Here is a 14,317-nt window from a genome sequence, read left to right on the forward strand (position 1 = left end):
CATTACAGACTGAACAACTACTTTCCTGTAGTAGGAGAGGAGCGGGGCGAGGAAGGGAGCGGACAAGGTGTTGGGGGGCTTTAAAGCCGACGGAGAAGAGCTTCTCTCTGATGCAGAGGTGGCTGGGCAACAACTAGAGGTCCTTGAGGAGCGGGGAAACGAAGCCTGAATGTTTTCGAGGAAAGATGATCCGGGCGGCAGAGTGACACGTGGACGGGAGCGGGGAGAGACAGGAGGCTGGGAGGCTGGAGGCTAATACAGTAATCCAGGAGGGATAGGCTAAGTGCTTGGATTAACGTGATAGCAGATTGGAAGGGGCCGACTTTAGCGACGTTGTGGAGGTGGAACGGACAGGATTTAGTGATGGATTGAATAAGTGGATTGAATGAGAGAGAGGAGTCAAGGAGGACGCTTCCCGACGGCCCCGGTGACCCATCTCCCCCTCCTCCCATACCACCCAACCCTCCCAGAAGGAAGAGTCGCCTCCGGCCCTCAAGCAAATACCCGCAAGCGGCTCTCACCGTTAAATCTCCACGGCTCACCGAACACCTGCACCTCGCAGAGGACGAGTTCGCTGCTGTTCTTGGGGAGGGCTACCGTGACGTACCGACCTTTCATTCCGGCACAGTTGAGGGTCAACGTTTCCTGGAGGGCCATGGGAGAGATTGCCCCACAGCTAGGGGAGAAATAAGGAATCATCCTCCTTCCATTATTTCGGTCATTCGACCGTCTTAATGGAACGATCACTGTGTGCAAAGCCCTGAACTAAGCACCTGAGAGAGCACAATGTAACAATAAACAGATACATTCCCTACCCACAACGAGCTTACAGAGTAGAGGGGGAGGCAGATATGAAGAGAAAGAAATAAATGACTGATATGGACCTAAGTGCTGCGGGGACGGGAGGGGGGACGAATAAAGGGAGCGAGTCAGGGCGACGCAGAAGAGGAAAGGAGGGCGCAGTCAGGAAAGGCCATTTGGAGGAAACGTGGCTTCAGTAAGTCTTTGAAGTGGGGGAGAGTCACGGTCCGTCTTCCCGACCACATACTTTTTTAATGGTAGGAACGATAATGATAATAAACCATTCCGGTATTTGTTAAGAGCTTACTCTGTGCCAAACACTGAGGTCGATAAAAGATTATGGGGCTGGATACGGTCCCCGTCCCACGAGGGGCTCACAGTCTAGGATGGAGGACAGGTCTCGAATCTCCATCTTACAGAAGAGGAAACCGAGGCCCGGAGAAGTGAGGTGTCTTGCCCAAGGTCCCACGGCAGGCGAGTGGCCGAGCTGGGGTTAGACCCAGGTCTCCCGTCTCCCAGGCCCGGGCTCTTTCCACCAGGCCGCTCCGCTTGAAGAAATTACTTCCGCTAGGCCGGAGGAATCCTAATTTCGCCTAGGCCACTCACCTAAATTCTACCGATTTTACAAAGGAGGTAACTGAGGCCGAGAGAAGTGAAGGGACTTGCCCAGTCACCTAGGCGGAGAGGGGTACCTGGGGTTGGCGAGGCCCCCATTTGCAGTGGAATCCCCGATCCGGATTTCCGCTCCGTCCAAGCCAGCCGTGCAGCAGTTTCCTGGGTTGGTTACGGCCACAAACTCCACGCTGTAGGAGAAATTCAAGTCCACCGTCCACCAGGGGAGGTCCATCTTGGCGGTGTGTGCGCAGCGTCCCCCCTTGAAGCCGTCGTTGGCGCCGGATCCGCCGCCGGTTGCCGTGGACTGCCGGGTCGGTTTCCCAAGGGCCAGGTTGAGGGCTGGAAACACAAGCGGAGATTCAAGGTGGGCTCTCCGTGGTTGACGCTGAGCGTTCGGTGGGTAGAACGCGCCGTCCGAGGCGCTCGGGACGACGCTGCGGAAGCCAGACGTTCATTCCCTGCCCAGCAGGGCTTACAATCTAACGAGGGAGGCGACTAAATTAGATCCCAGTAGGGAGAGGTAGCCAGAAGAACTCCTAGCGCGTCGGGATGTAATAATAATAATAATATTTAAGCACTTACTCGTCCCAAATACCGCTGACAACCGTGGAATGCTTTACGGACACAGGTGGAGTAGGGGGAAATAATAACGCTGGTATTTAAATACGATCGATTGATATCATTATTATTATCAGGTAGGGACAGCGGAGTTTCCCTCTGGTTAAAAGGGACCCGTTGATCAGCAGTACTTATTTAGTGCCGGATAAGCACTTGGGAGACCACAATACAACAGAATTAGCAGACACTTCCTCTGCCCACGTCGGAGACCTGCAGCATCAGAATTGTTTCATTTTTTTATTTTTATTGGTATCCGTTAAGCACTTACTACGCGCCAGGCATTGTACTAAGCTCTGGGGCAGACAGACGTTAATCAGGTTGGATACCATCCCTACCCGACGTGGGACTCACAGTCTTAATGCTGCCCATTTCACAGATGAGGTAACCGAGGCCCAGAGAAGTGAAGTGACTTGCCCGAGGTCACACAGCAGACACGTGGCGGAGCCGGGACTAGAACCCAGGTCCTACTGATTCCCAGGCCCCTGCTCTATCCATTAGGCCACGCTGCCTCTCCAGCTGTGGCTCGCTGCCCGAGAGGGCTCAAAGAACTTGAAGGCCAATCTTTAGCCTAGTGGATAGAGCACGGGCCCGGGAGACAGAAGGACCTGGGTTCTAATCCCGGCTCTGCCACGTGTCTGCTCTGTGACCTCGGGCAAGTCACTTCACTTCTCTGTGCCTCGGTTCCCTCATCTGTGAAATGGGGACGAAGACCGTGAACCCTGCATGGGACAGGGACTGGGTCCAACCTGACCACCTTCCACTACCCCAGAGCTTAGAACAGTGCTTGACACATAATAAGCGCTTAACGAATCCCATCATCATTCATTCGTTTACTTACGTTTGATGGGGACCAAGGAAGAGTTTGAGCCAGGAGCGGTGCGGACTGCAATGTCAGAAAAGGGAGCGTTAGGATCTCTTTGCCCGGTCCGGCCTCTCTTCCCGCCCCGGGTCCGACGGGGACACTGAACTCCCCCGGGGGCCCCGGAGCCTCCACCCGCCTTGGGCCCCCAGGGAGAGGCGGAGAGAGACACAGAGACAGAGGCAGGAGAGGAGGACGGAACACAACCAGCGCAGACGGAACGGGAAAGAACTGAGGAGAACCGAACTGAATCGAGGAGAACAGAACGGAAGCAGAGAACAGAACCGGGAAGGGCAGAATAATAATAATAACGGTATTTAAGCGCCAAGCATGTTCTAAGCGCCGGGGTAAATACAAGGTCATCAGGTTGTCCCACGAGGGGCTCTCAGTCTTCAGCCCCATTTTACAGAGGAGGGAACTGAGGCCCAGAGAAGCGAAGTGACTTGCCCCAAGTCACCCAGCTGCCAAGCGGCGGAGCAGGGATTTGAACCCACGACCTCTGACTCCCGAGCCCGGGCTCTTTCCACTAAGCCCCGCTGCTTCCCGAGGAGAGCTGAACGGAAACAGAGAGAAGAGAGCCGAGGAGACGGGAGCGGAACCGAACCGAGGGGGTCGGCAGAGAAAGAAGGGAAAAGGAGAGGGAAAGGAAGCTAGCGGCTCCACATCCGGAAACGTTTTGTTTGGGACAAATAACCCCATCCATTTGCCCAGCGCCAATGAGGAGGAATTCCGTTCTCACCAGTGTATTTCCACGGTTCACTAAATACTTGTACTTCACAGAGGGAAAGCCAAGTCGTCCGGTCCGGGATGATGACGGACACGTACCGACCTCTCCCGCCTTCGCAGAAGAAAGGTCGCGTCTCGGCCTTGCCCATGGAGTGCACCACGGCGCACCTGAAAGAGAACCGGGCCGCGCCCCTCCGTCTTGACCCGAACCCGAGGCCCAGAGACCTGATCTTGCTAAGTGAGAATCCGTTCGAATGGGGGTAGGACGATCGTGGAATCTCCCGGCGAGAACAACGGACCAGGTTGTCGACTGGAAGCTCCTTATGGTGCCTACCAACTCGGTTGTACTGCGCTCCCCGAGCGCTCGGTACAGCGCTCTGCACACAGGAAAGCACTCCATTCATTCATTCAATCGTATTTATCGACTGCTTACTACGTGCAGAGCACTGCACTAAGTGCTTGGAATGGACAATTCGGTACAGAGACGATCCCCGCCCAACGACGGGCTCACAGTCTAAGAGTCAGCGGACCTGGGCTCTAATCCCGGCTCTGCCACTTGCCTGATCTATGAACTCGGGCAAGTCACTTCACTTCTTTGGGCCTCAGTTACCTCGTCTGTAAAATGGAAATGAAGACTGGGAGCCCCATGGGGGACAGGGACTGTGTCCAACCTGCTTAGCCTGCGTCTACTCCATGGGGCTCACGGACTTTATCCCCATTTTACGGACGAGGTAACTGAGGCCCAGAGAAGTGAAGTGACTTGTCCAAGTTCACACAGCAGGCAGGTGGCCTAGCCAGGATCAGGACCCAGGTCCTTCTGAATCCCAGACCCGGGCTCTGTCCACTAAGTCCCTATCTGGAGATCCACTGGTTTTCGTCGCCATCATCTTGGATTTCCCCACGCCCGTCTAGGGAAGGAAATCCAAGACGGCAGCCGCCGGGAACTCTGAGGAAGCCCTCCGGGAAGGTCAGCCCGGAGCGGACGGCCCCGGGCGGCTACCTGGGATTAGCCCTGCCTCCGTCGGCGGCCGAGTCCCCGATCCGGATTTCGGCCCCGTCGATCTGAGTTTCGCAGCAGTCTCCTCGGTTGGTGATGACCACGAAGGACACCTTGACCGTCGCCTTCAGGTCCACCATCCACCACGGGCCGGCTTCCGTCCGGGTCCCGGAGCACCACCTGTCACGATGGTAGCTGGACAGGGACCCATCGTTGGCCTTCCTGGCCGGGGTCAGCGGTGACTCGGTGCTGGACTGGAAGGCCATTTTGCCCAAGGCCAGGTTGGGGGCTGGAAAATACAGACTGAAATTAACAACCCTCAAATAATCGGAGAGGCATTTAAAAATCACGGTGTTCGTTAAACGCTTACTATGTGCCAGCCACTGTTCTAAGCGCTGGAGTAGATACCAAATAATGGGGTCGGACGCAGTCTCTGGGGCTTGGTTTCCTCATCTAATAAGAATAATAACTGTGGTATTTATCAAGTGCTACCCTGTACCAGGCACTGTACTGAGTGCTGGGGTAGATACAAGATAATCAGGTTGGACGCAGTCCCTGTCCCACAAGAGGGCTCACAGTCTTCATCCCCGTTTTACAGATGAGGGAAATGAGGTACGGAGAAGTGAAGTGACTTGCCTAAGGTCACACAGCAGACAAGGGGTGGAGCCGGGATCAGAACCCACGAGGGGGAGGCTGTGGTTGACTGCTTGATTAGGTCTCGGTCAATATTGTGTTGATCGACCCGTTTGGGTTGACTGGGAAACGGTGTGACCCAGCGGCCTGGGAGTCAGAGGACCAGGATTCTAATCCCGGCTCCGCCATTTGCCTTTTGGGTGGCTCTGGGCCTCGGGTTTTCTCGACCGTAAAACGGGTAGGCGATCTCCCCGCTACTTGGACCGTCAGCCCACTTTGGGCCAGGGACTCGATTCTCTTTCTGTCTCTTTCTTCAGCCCTCGGCACAGAGTTACGGCTTAGCAGAAGCCACAGCGATTCATTATCGGGATCGTTGAGGACGAGAAAAATTCAGTGACGAGTTTACCTGTGATAGGGATCAAGGAATAGCATCGGGCTGGAGCAATGTGGTCTGTGAAGAGTCCAGAGAAACGGCGACTGTCGGATGTCACAACGTGGGCCGGGATCTCTCGTCCCCTCCCGCCCCCGACCCACCCTCCCGCCCTCAGAATCCCGGGGGGAGGCAGCACGGCCTAGTTTCCAGAGCTGGGAGACGCGGGTTCTAATTCCGGCTCTGCCCCCGGCCCGCTGTGTGACTTAGGGCAAGTCCTCTGACTTCTCTGGTCCTTCCTTTCCTCATCTAATAATAACTGTGGAGATTATTAAGCGCTTACAATATGCCAGGCATTCTGCTAAGTGCTGGGGTAGATACAAGATAATCAGGGTGGACCCGATTCCTGTCCCACATGGGGCCCACAGTCTTAATCCCCATTTTCCGGGTGAGGTAACTGAGGCACAGAGAAGTTTAGTGACTTGACTAAAGTCACACAGCAGACAAGTGGCAAAGCTAGAATTGGAACCCGGGTCCTTCTAGCTCCCAGGCCCGTGTTCTATCCAAATTGGGGATGAAATCCCCATTCTTCCTCCCGCTGAGACTCAAAGCCCCTCGAGGGACAAGCTCCTTGTCTAATTCCGTACTCTCCCTCAGCACTTAATAAACGCGCTTACTCCTACTTATCATTTTAATGGTATTTGTTAAGCGCTTCCAATTCGCCAGGCACTCTACTAAACACCCAGGGGGAATACAAGGTAATCAAGTTGGACGCAGTCCACGTCCCACACGGGACTCACAGTTTAAATCCAAGTTTTAGAGTTGAGGTAACTGAGGCACAGAGAAGTTGAGCGACTCGCCCAGGGTCCACCGGCAGGAAAATGGCAGGGCCGGGAATACCGAGACTTAGAGCCCCTCGTGGCCCGTGCCTGACCTGACCGTACTAAACGGCGTCCGACACCGAGCAGGCGTTTAACCCATCCGACGATTATCATCCTCGGAAGACGCCCAGGTCCCGCCACGCCCGAGGCCGCGCTGCCCGGCGGGAATCTCCGCGCCAGCCCCCGGCTCACGCGGGACCACGTGTCGGCGAAGGAGGCTCACCCACGCAGTTTCCGGGGTTGCCGATCACTTGCACTTCTCCCAGGCCCAGCTCCGCTTCCCGGTTGGGGACGGTCACCGTGACGTAGCGTCCTTCCATTTGGTGGCAAGTGAACAGGAGCGTCTCTCCCAGCCCCATGGCGGGGATCACGGCACACCTGGAGGGACGGCGGACCCACGCCAATCGACCGATGCTATCTACCGAGCGCTCGCTGTGTACGGAGCGCTGTTCTGAGCGCTTGGGAGCGTACGGTTCAACGGGGTTGGAAAACACGTTCCCTGCCTACGAAGAACTTACAGTTCAGAGGGCCAGACGGACGTTAATAGGAATAAATAAATGACGGATCTGTGCCCAGGTGCTGAGGGACACTAGTCACAAGGATTGGCTGTCAAGAAAGACAACGGTCACCTGCTTCCTCCCAACATCCTTTGGATGTGCTTATCGAGCTGGATGGACCGACGCGCGGCTCCTCCCAGAATCCTTTGGTTCTGTTATCGGCCTGGAAGGGCCATCGCATGGCTCCCTCCCGGCATCCCTTGCGTCTGTCATCGGCCCGGAAGGACCCCCGCATGGTTCCTGCCAGCATAATTCTGTCGTATTGTAATAATAATGATAATAATGTTGGTATTTGTTCAGCGCTTACTACGTAAAGAGCACTGCACTAAGCGCTGGGGTAGATACAGGGTCATCAGGTCGTCCCACGTGAGGCTCACAGCTAATCCCCATTTTACAGACGAGGTAACTGAGGCCCAGAGAAGTGAGGTGACTCGCCCACGGTCACCCAGCTGACAAGCGGCAGAGCCGGGATTCGAACCCATGACCCCCGACTCCCGAGCCCGGGCTCTTTCCACCGAGCCGAGAAGGAGAAACGCGACTCCTACTACCATTCCTCGTTAACGGCGGGGCCGGCACCCCGGTCCCCTCTGGGATCCCCGAGCCTCTCCGGGCCCTCCGGCAGCGGTACCTGGGGTTCCCGGTGCCCCCTCTCTCCCAGGAATTCCCAATCCGGATCTCGGCTCCCCGGATCTGCTCCGGGCAGCAGTCGGCCCGGTTGGTGACGACGACGACGAAGACGGGGTACGAGGCGTTCAGATCGACCATCCACCACGGATCGCGCTCCCTCCCGGTGGAGCTGCACTCGTCCGCTTCCGAGCGGCACAGGGGGGAGCCGTCCACGGCCCCGCCGCCGCTGGCCGAATCCATCTGGAACGTCTCTTTCCAGAGGGCCAAGTTGGGAGCTGGAAAAGAAGGCTCTCGGTGGGCCCGGCCGGTCAGTCGATCCCATCTGTGGAGCGCTTACCGTACCGGGCGCTCGGGGGGAGCGCGATATAACAGGCTCGTTCCCTCCCTACGACGAGCTCAGACGATCGTATGTACCGAGCGCTTACTTTGCACGGAGCCCTGTACTGACCACTTGGGAGAGTAGAATTCAACAGAATTAGCAGATATGTATCCCGCCCATAAGGACCTTACGGTCTAGAGGGGGAGAGAGACGTTAGAGTCACCCTCTCTGGCCCTCGGTTGGACAATAAAGATGGAGCGATAATCAATCATTCGTATTTACTGAGCGCTTACCGTGTACCGAGCACTCAGCACCCGACGGAGCCCCCTATAACAAGACGATGGTGGTCCTGGCTCCCTCCCTGCCCTGTGGGACAGTTGCGAGACGGGACGAGGAATGGTTTAGGGGTTCTCCTGCCCAGAGGCTCCTTAGCTTTTGACTCAATAATAATAATGACGACGATGGTATGTGTTGAGCGCTTACTCTGTGCCAAGCACCGTTCTAAGTGCTGGAGTAATGATGATAATAATAATAATGTTGGTATTTGTTAAGCGCTTACTATGCGCAGAGCACTGTTCTAAGCGCTGGGGTAGACATAGGGGAATCAGGTCGTCCCACGTGGGGCTCACAGTCTTAATCCCCATTTTACAGATGAGGTCACTGAGGCTCAGAGAAGTGAAGTGACTTGCCCACAGTCCCACAGCCGACAAGTGGCAGAGCCGGGGTTCGAACTCATGACCTCTGACTCCAAAGCCCAGGCTCTTTCCACCGAGCCACGCTGCTACAAGGCCATGAGGTTGCCCGACGTGGGGCTCACGGTCTTCATCCCCGTTTGACAGACGAGGGAATCGAGGCCCCGAGAAGTGAAGCGGCTTGCCCGAGGTCACCCAGCGGACGAGGGGCGGAGCCGGGATTCGAACCCACGTCCTGTGACTCCCGAGCCCGGGCTCTTGCCACCGCGCCGCAGTGCCGCGCCTTCTGTCTCCTCTGCCCGCTTCCTCCCCTCTGAGGCTCAGCTTGGATTTCCCCGCCCGCCGGATCCGAAACCGCCACCCCGACTTCGTAATCGGACCCAAGGGCGTAAAAGCACTGTACCTCTAAGAGGAAATAAGGAACTATCCAGAATGGGGCCCGCCGCATCGACTGTGAAGGCAGAAAGAGAAAACAGTGGTCGGTAAACGTCGTCTTTTTTGGATTTCTCCGTCCCTCTCTTTGCCTCCCTTTTGGTCTCTCTGTCTCTCTCCATTTCTACCCCTTTGGGTCTCTCTGTTTGTCTTCTTCTTGGCCTCTCTGTGCCTCAGTTTCTCTTTATATCTCTTTCGGTCGTCTCTCTCCCCGTCTCTGCTTCTTAGCCGCTCTCCCTTTCTGCCTTTCTCTGTGACCTCGGTCTCTCTCCTTCTCTGACTCCTCTCTCTGTCTCTCCGTCTCTTGGCTTCTGTCTCTCCGTCTCTTGGCTTCTCTGTGTCTCTGCCTCTTGGCTTCTCTCTCCCTCTCCGTCCTTCTGTCTCTTGGCTTCCCTCTCTGCTTCTGTCTCTCTTAATGTCTCTGCCTCTTGCCCACCTCTCTGCCTCTATGTCTCTCTCCTTCTGTCTTTTCGTCTCTTGGCCTCCCTCTAAGCCTGTTTCTGTCTCTCTTCACGTCGCTGCCTCTTCTGGCTCAGTGGAAAGAGCCCGGGCTTGGGAGTCAGAGGTCGTGGGTTCTAATCCCGGCTCTGCCGCTTGTCAGCTGGGTGACTTTGGGCAAGTCACTTCACTTCTCTGTGCCTCAGTTACCTCATCTGGAAAATGGGGATGAAAAGTGTGAGTCCCATGTAGGACTACCGGATCACCTTGTATCCCCCAGCGCTTAGAACAGTGCTTTGCACGTAGTAAGCGCTTAACAAATACCCACCATTTATTTTTTTATTTTTTCCACCTCTATTTCTCCCTCTGCCTCTTGGTTTTCCTCTCTGCCTCTCCGTTTCCGTCTTTTTCTCCACCCGCTCTCCCTTTCCACCTCTATTTCTCTCTACCGTTCTCTCTCAGGCACACACGCGTACCCCCCCCCCCGCCCCACAAGGTTCCCAAGTCCAGAAAATGCACATAAGATATACCCCCGAAATGAGCTCCCTTTTGAAGCGATTTGATTGAAATGGATCCCGGAGGTGAAGAGGTTTAGACCGGGACATACGAGGTCCCAGAAACTCTCGAAGGTCATCTTGGCCCCGTCCTTCCCTCCCCCGGAGGTCTTCGCTGCCAGAAGCACCGGGCGACAAAACCGCACGGCTTTGCCTGACGACCTCATCCCGACTCACCCCTCCGCCACCAGAGCGTGCGGTGTGGACACCACCACCACGGGGTTCGTCGATCGGTCGGCGGCCTTTATCGACCCGAGCTCGCCCCCTTCGCACCGATGCCGCCGAGACCCCCGAGAAACGACAGTCGCCGATCCCCCTCACCTCCTTCCGTGCCCATCCCGGGCAGGGTGGCGACGAGGAGCAGGGTGACCAGGTGCCGCATTCCCGGGAGTTCCCGGCTCTCTGCCGCCTGGGAATTCTGCCTCTGAGGAGGAGTGCGGTCCGGGGACAGCGGCGGTGAAAAATCTCAAACGGGGGGAGGGAGGTTGGCTGAAATTTGGAGGGATGCCGAACCTGCCTCCAATCAGGTCCCTTCTCCGACCGGAGGGAACAGGTCGTGCCCGGGCGAGAGACTAACGGGGTGAAGCTTCCCGAGGGCGAGGAGGGGGAGCAGAGAGCCGGGCCAAAGGCGCCGTACGGCCAGGAGGCGCGGTGCGGCCTGCCGGAAAGATCCCGGGCCTGGGAGTCAAAAGACCCAGGTTCCAATCCTGCCGCTGCCCCACCCCCCTGCTGGGGACCTTGGCCAACTCATTTCCGGGCCTCAGTTTGCAAAATGAGGTTCGAAATCCCGCTCTTCCTCCCCTTAGACCACGGGCCTATTTTTTCGGCGGTATTTGTTAAGCGCTTATTTCATTCCATCGTATTTATTGAGCGCTTGCTGAGCGCACAGCGCTCCGCTAAGCGCTCGGAAAGTACGATGGGGCAACAGAGACAATCCGGCCCCCACAACGGGCTCGCAGTCTGGAAGGCGGGGAGACAAAACGAAACAGAGCAAAGCGCTTAGTAGGTGCCAGGCACTGTAGTAATAATAATGTTGGTATTTGTTAAGCGCTAACTATGTGCAGAGCACTGTTCTAAGCGCCGGGGTAGATACAGCGTCATCAGGCTGTCCCTCGTGAGGCTCACGGTCTTCATCCCCATTTTACAGAGGAGGTCACTGAGGCACTGTACCAGGGTCTGGGAGTCAGAAGGAGTTGGGTTCTAATCCGGACGCCGCCATTTGTCTGCTGAGTGACCTTGGGCAAGTCACCTCATTCCTCTGGGCCTCAGTTCCCTCATCTGTTAAATGGGGACGAAGACCGCGAGCCCCACGTGGGACAGGGACGGTGTCCAACCTGATTAACTTGTATCTCCTCCAGCTCTTAGAACAGTGCTTGGCACTTAGTAAGCGCTTAACAAAGACCACTGTCATTATTAGATGCCTATGCGGCACTCATAATATTACACCCCATATCATCGACCGATCAATCGATAGAATTTTTTGTGCGCTCACTACGTGCAGAGGAGTATACTAAGCGATTGGGTGCACGCTGACATCATTTCTCCAACACCAACCTACTCACTGTATCCTGGGCTCGTCTATCTCACTGCCGACCCTCATCCGCATCCTCCGCCTGGCCTCGATCGCCCCCATCGTATTCATTCATTCAATAGTATTTATTGAGCGCTTACTATGTGGAGAGCACCGTACTAAGCGCTTGGGATGGACAATCCGGCAACAGATAGCGACGATCCCTGCCCATTGACGGGCTCACAGTCTAATCGGGGTCCGACGGACGATCACGCTCCCCGCCGCCCTTCAAAGCCTTATCGGAGGACCTTTTCATTCATTCATTCAGTCGTACTTATTGCACGCTTCCTGTGTACAGAGCACTGTACTAAGTGCTTGGGAGAGGACAATACAACAAGAGACTCCCTGCCCACAATGAGCTTACAGTCTAGAGCCCTCATTCCCTCTTCTCATGTCCCTTCGGTGGCAACGTGCAGAGAAGCAGCGGGGCGCAGTGGAAAGAGCCCGGGCTCGGGAGTAAGAGGACATGAGTTCTAATCCCGCTCCGCCGTGCGTCGGCTGGGTGACTCTGGTCAAGTCGCTTCACTTCTCTGGGCCTCAGTGATCTGTAAAATAGGGATTAAGACTGTGAGCCTTACATGGGACAATCTGATTACCCTGTATCCCCCCCCGCGCTTAGAACAGTGCTCGGCACATAGTAAGCGCTTAACAAATACCAACATTATTATGATCAAAAAAGCCACGTTATTCACCCTTTGGAAAAGGAAGGGCTCTGAAGAGTTAGCAGCCGCGCACCTGGGCTTCCATCTCAAAAAGAGAAGCAGCGTGGCTCAGTGGAAAGAGCCCGGGCTTGGGAGTCAGAGGTCATGGGTTCAAATCCCGGCTCAGCTGCTTGTCCGCTGTGTAACTTTGAGCAAGTCACTTAACTTTTCTGTGCCTCAGTGACCTCATCTGGAAAAAGGGGATGAAGACTGTGAGCCCCACATGGGACAAACTGATGACCTTGTATCCTCTCCAGCGCTTAGAACAGTGCTTGGCACATAGTGAGCGCTTAACAAATGCCTTCACTCATCTCCTGGGGGCTGGGGGTGGCTCACCCCCTCACCAAAAACCCCGGGGGCGGCTCGTGCCAGTTCATTCATTCATTCAATAGTATTTATTGAGCGCTTACTATGTGCAGAGCACCGTACTGAGCGCTTGGAACGAACAAGTCGGCAACAGATAGAGACGGTCCCTGCCGTTTGACGGGCTTACGGTCTGATCGGGGGAGAGGGACAGATGAGAACGATGGCGATTAAAATAGAGTCGAGGGGAAGAACGTCTCGTAAAAACCGATGGCGACTAAATAGAATCGAGGCGATGTACATTTCATTAACAAAATAAATAGGGTAATGAAAATATATACAGTCGAGCGGACGAGTACGGTGCTGAGGGGATGGGAAGGGAGAGGGGGAGGAGCAGAGGGAAATGGGGGGAAAAGAGCGTTAAGCTGCGGAGAGGTGAAGGGGGGGTGGTAGAGGGAGTAGAGGGAGAAGGGGAGCTCAGTCTGGGAAGGCCTCTCGGAGGAGGTGAGTTTTAAGTAGGGTTTCGAAGAGGGGAAGAGAATCAGTTTGGCGCAGGTGAGGAGGGAGGGCGTTCCGGACCGCGGGAGGACGTGGCCCGGGGGTCGACGGCGGGATGGGCGAGACCGAGGGACGGCGAGGAGGTGGGCGGCGGAGGAGCGGAGCGTGCGGGGTGGGCAGATGTGGGGAGTGGAGCGTGGCGTTCCTGGAGTAGAGGGTTACGGATAGCTATTATTCCAGGACAAACCGTCCGGGGGGAACTCATGAGGTGCCATCCGATAGCACGCTCTGCTTCTGCTTGGGAGAGTAATAATAATAATAGTGGGGATTACAGTGTTCGTTAAGCAGCGTGGCTCAGTGGAAAGAGCACGGGCTTTGGAGTCAGAGGTCATGGGTTCCAATCCCGGCTCTGCCCCTTGTCAGCTGTGTGACCGTGGGCAAGTCACTTCACTTCTCTGTGCCTCAGTTCCCTCATCTGGAAAATGGGGATTATGATTGTGAGCCCCAAGTGGGACAACCTGATTCCCCTGTGTCTACCCCAGCGCTTAGAACAGTGCTCGGCACATAGTAAGCGCTTAACAAATGCCAACATTATTATTATTATTAAGCGCTTACTATGTGCCAAGCACTGTTCTCAGCGCCGGGGTAGATACAACGTCATCAGGTTGTCCCACGTGGGGCTCACAGTAAAAATCCCCATTTTAAAGATGCCTCCTTATGAGAAGCAGCGTGGCTCAGTGGAAAGAGCCCGGGCTTGGGAGTCAGAGGTCATGGGTTCGAATCCCGGCTCTGCCACTTGTCAGCTGAGTCACTTCTCTGGGCTTCAGTGACCTCATCTGTAAAATGGGGATGAAGACTGTGAGCCTCACGTGGGACAACCTGATGACCCCGTATCTCCCCAGCGCTTAGAACAGCGCTCTGCGCATAGTAAGCGCTTAACAAATACCCCCATTATTATTATTATTATTATTATTATTATGGGGTGCGGCTTTGGGATTTATGGAATCCCCTGGGGAACTGGGTGGGTCCTTTAAATCCATCCCATCGATCAAACCGTTACCGGTATTTATTAAGCGCTCACCGTGTGCTGTCCTGAGCGTGCCTCAGTGGAAAGAGCCCGGACTGG

General features: G+C 55.5%; 1 protein-coding gene across 1 annotated transcript in view; it reads right to left on the reverse strand.

The window, feature by feature from the left end:
• The window catches only part of LOC100089494, a 28,488-nt gene extending 17,832 nt beyond the window's left edge, over positions 1 to 10,656 (reverse strand). The window contains exons 1-10 of the mRNA XM_029054510.2: positions 10,441 to 10,656; positions 9,099 to 9,146; positions 7,686 to 7,959; positions 6,724 to 6,878; positions 5,656 to 5,700; positions 4,620 to 4,905; positions 3,633 to 3,787; positions 2,873 to 2,917; positions 1,494 to 1,755; positions 522 to 676 (exon numbers count right to left, since the gene is read on the reverse strand). Of these exons, the coding sequence (XP_028910343.1) occupies positions 522 to 676; positions 1,494 to 1,755; positions 2,873 to 2,917; positions 3,633 to 3,787; positions 4,620 to 4,905; positions 5,656 to 5,700; positions 6,724 to 6,878; positions 7,686 to 7,959; positions 9,099 to 9,146; positions 10,441 to 10,501 (1,486 nt within the window). The 5' untranslated portion in view covers positions 10,502 to 10,656. The remainder of the gene's footprint in view (positions 1 to 521; positions 677 to 1,493; positions 1,756 to 2,872; positions 2,918 to 3,632; positions 3,788 to 4,619; positions 4,906 to 5,655; positions 5,701 to 6,723; positions 6,879 to 7,685; positions 7,960 to 9,098; positions 9,147 to 10,440) is intronic.
• Between the last annotated feature and the right edge of the window lie 3,661 nt (positions 10,657 to 14,317).

Source organism: Ornithorhynchus anatinus, chromosome X4 (genome assembly GCF_004115215.2).
Source record: "Ornithorhynchus anatinus isolate Pmale09 chromosome X4, mOrnAna1.pri.v4, whole genome shotgun sequence".
NCBI lineage: Eukaryota > Metazoa > Chordata > Mammalia > Monotremata > Ornithorhynchidae > Ornithorhynchus > Ornithorhynchus anatinus.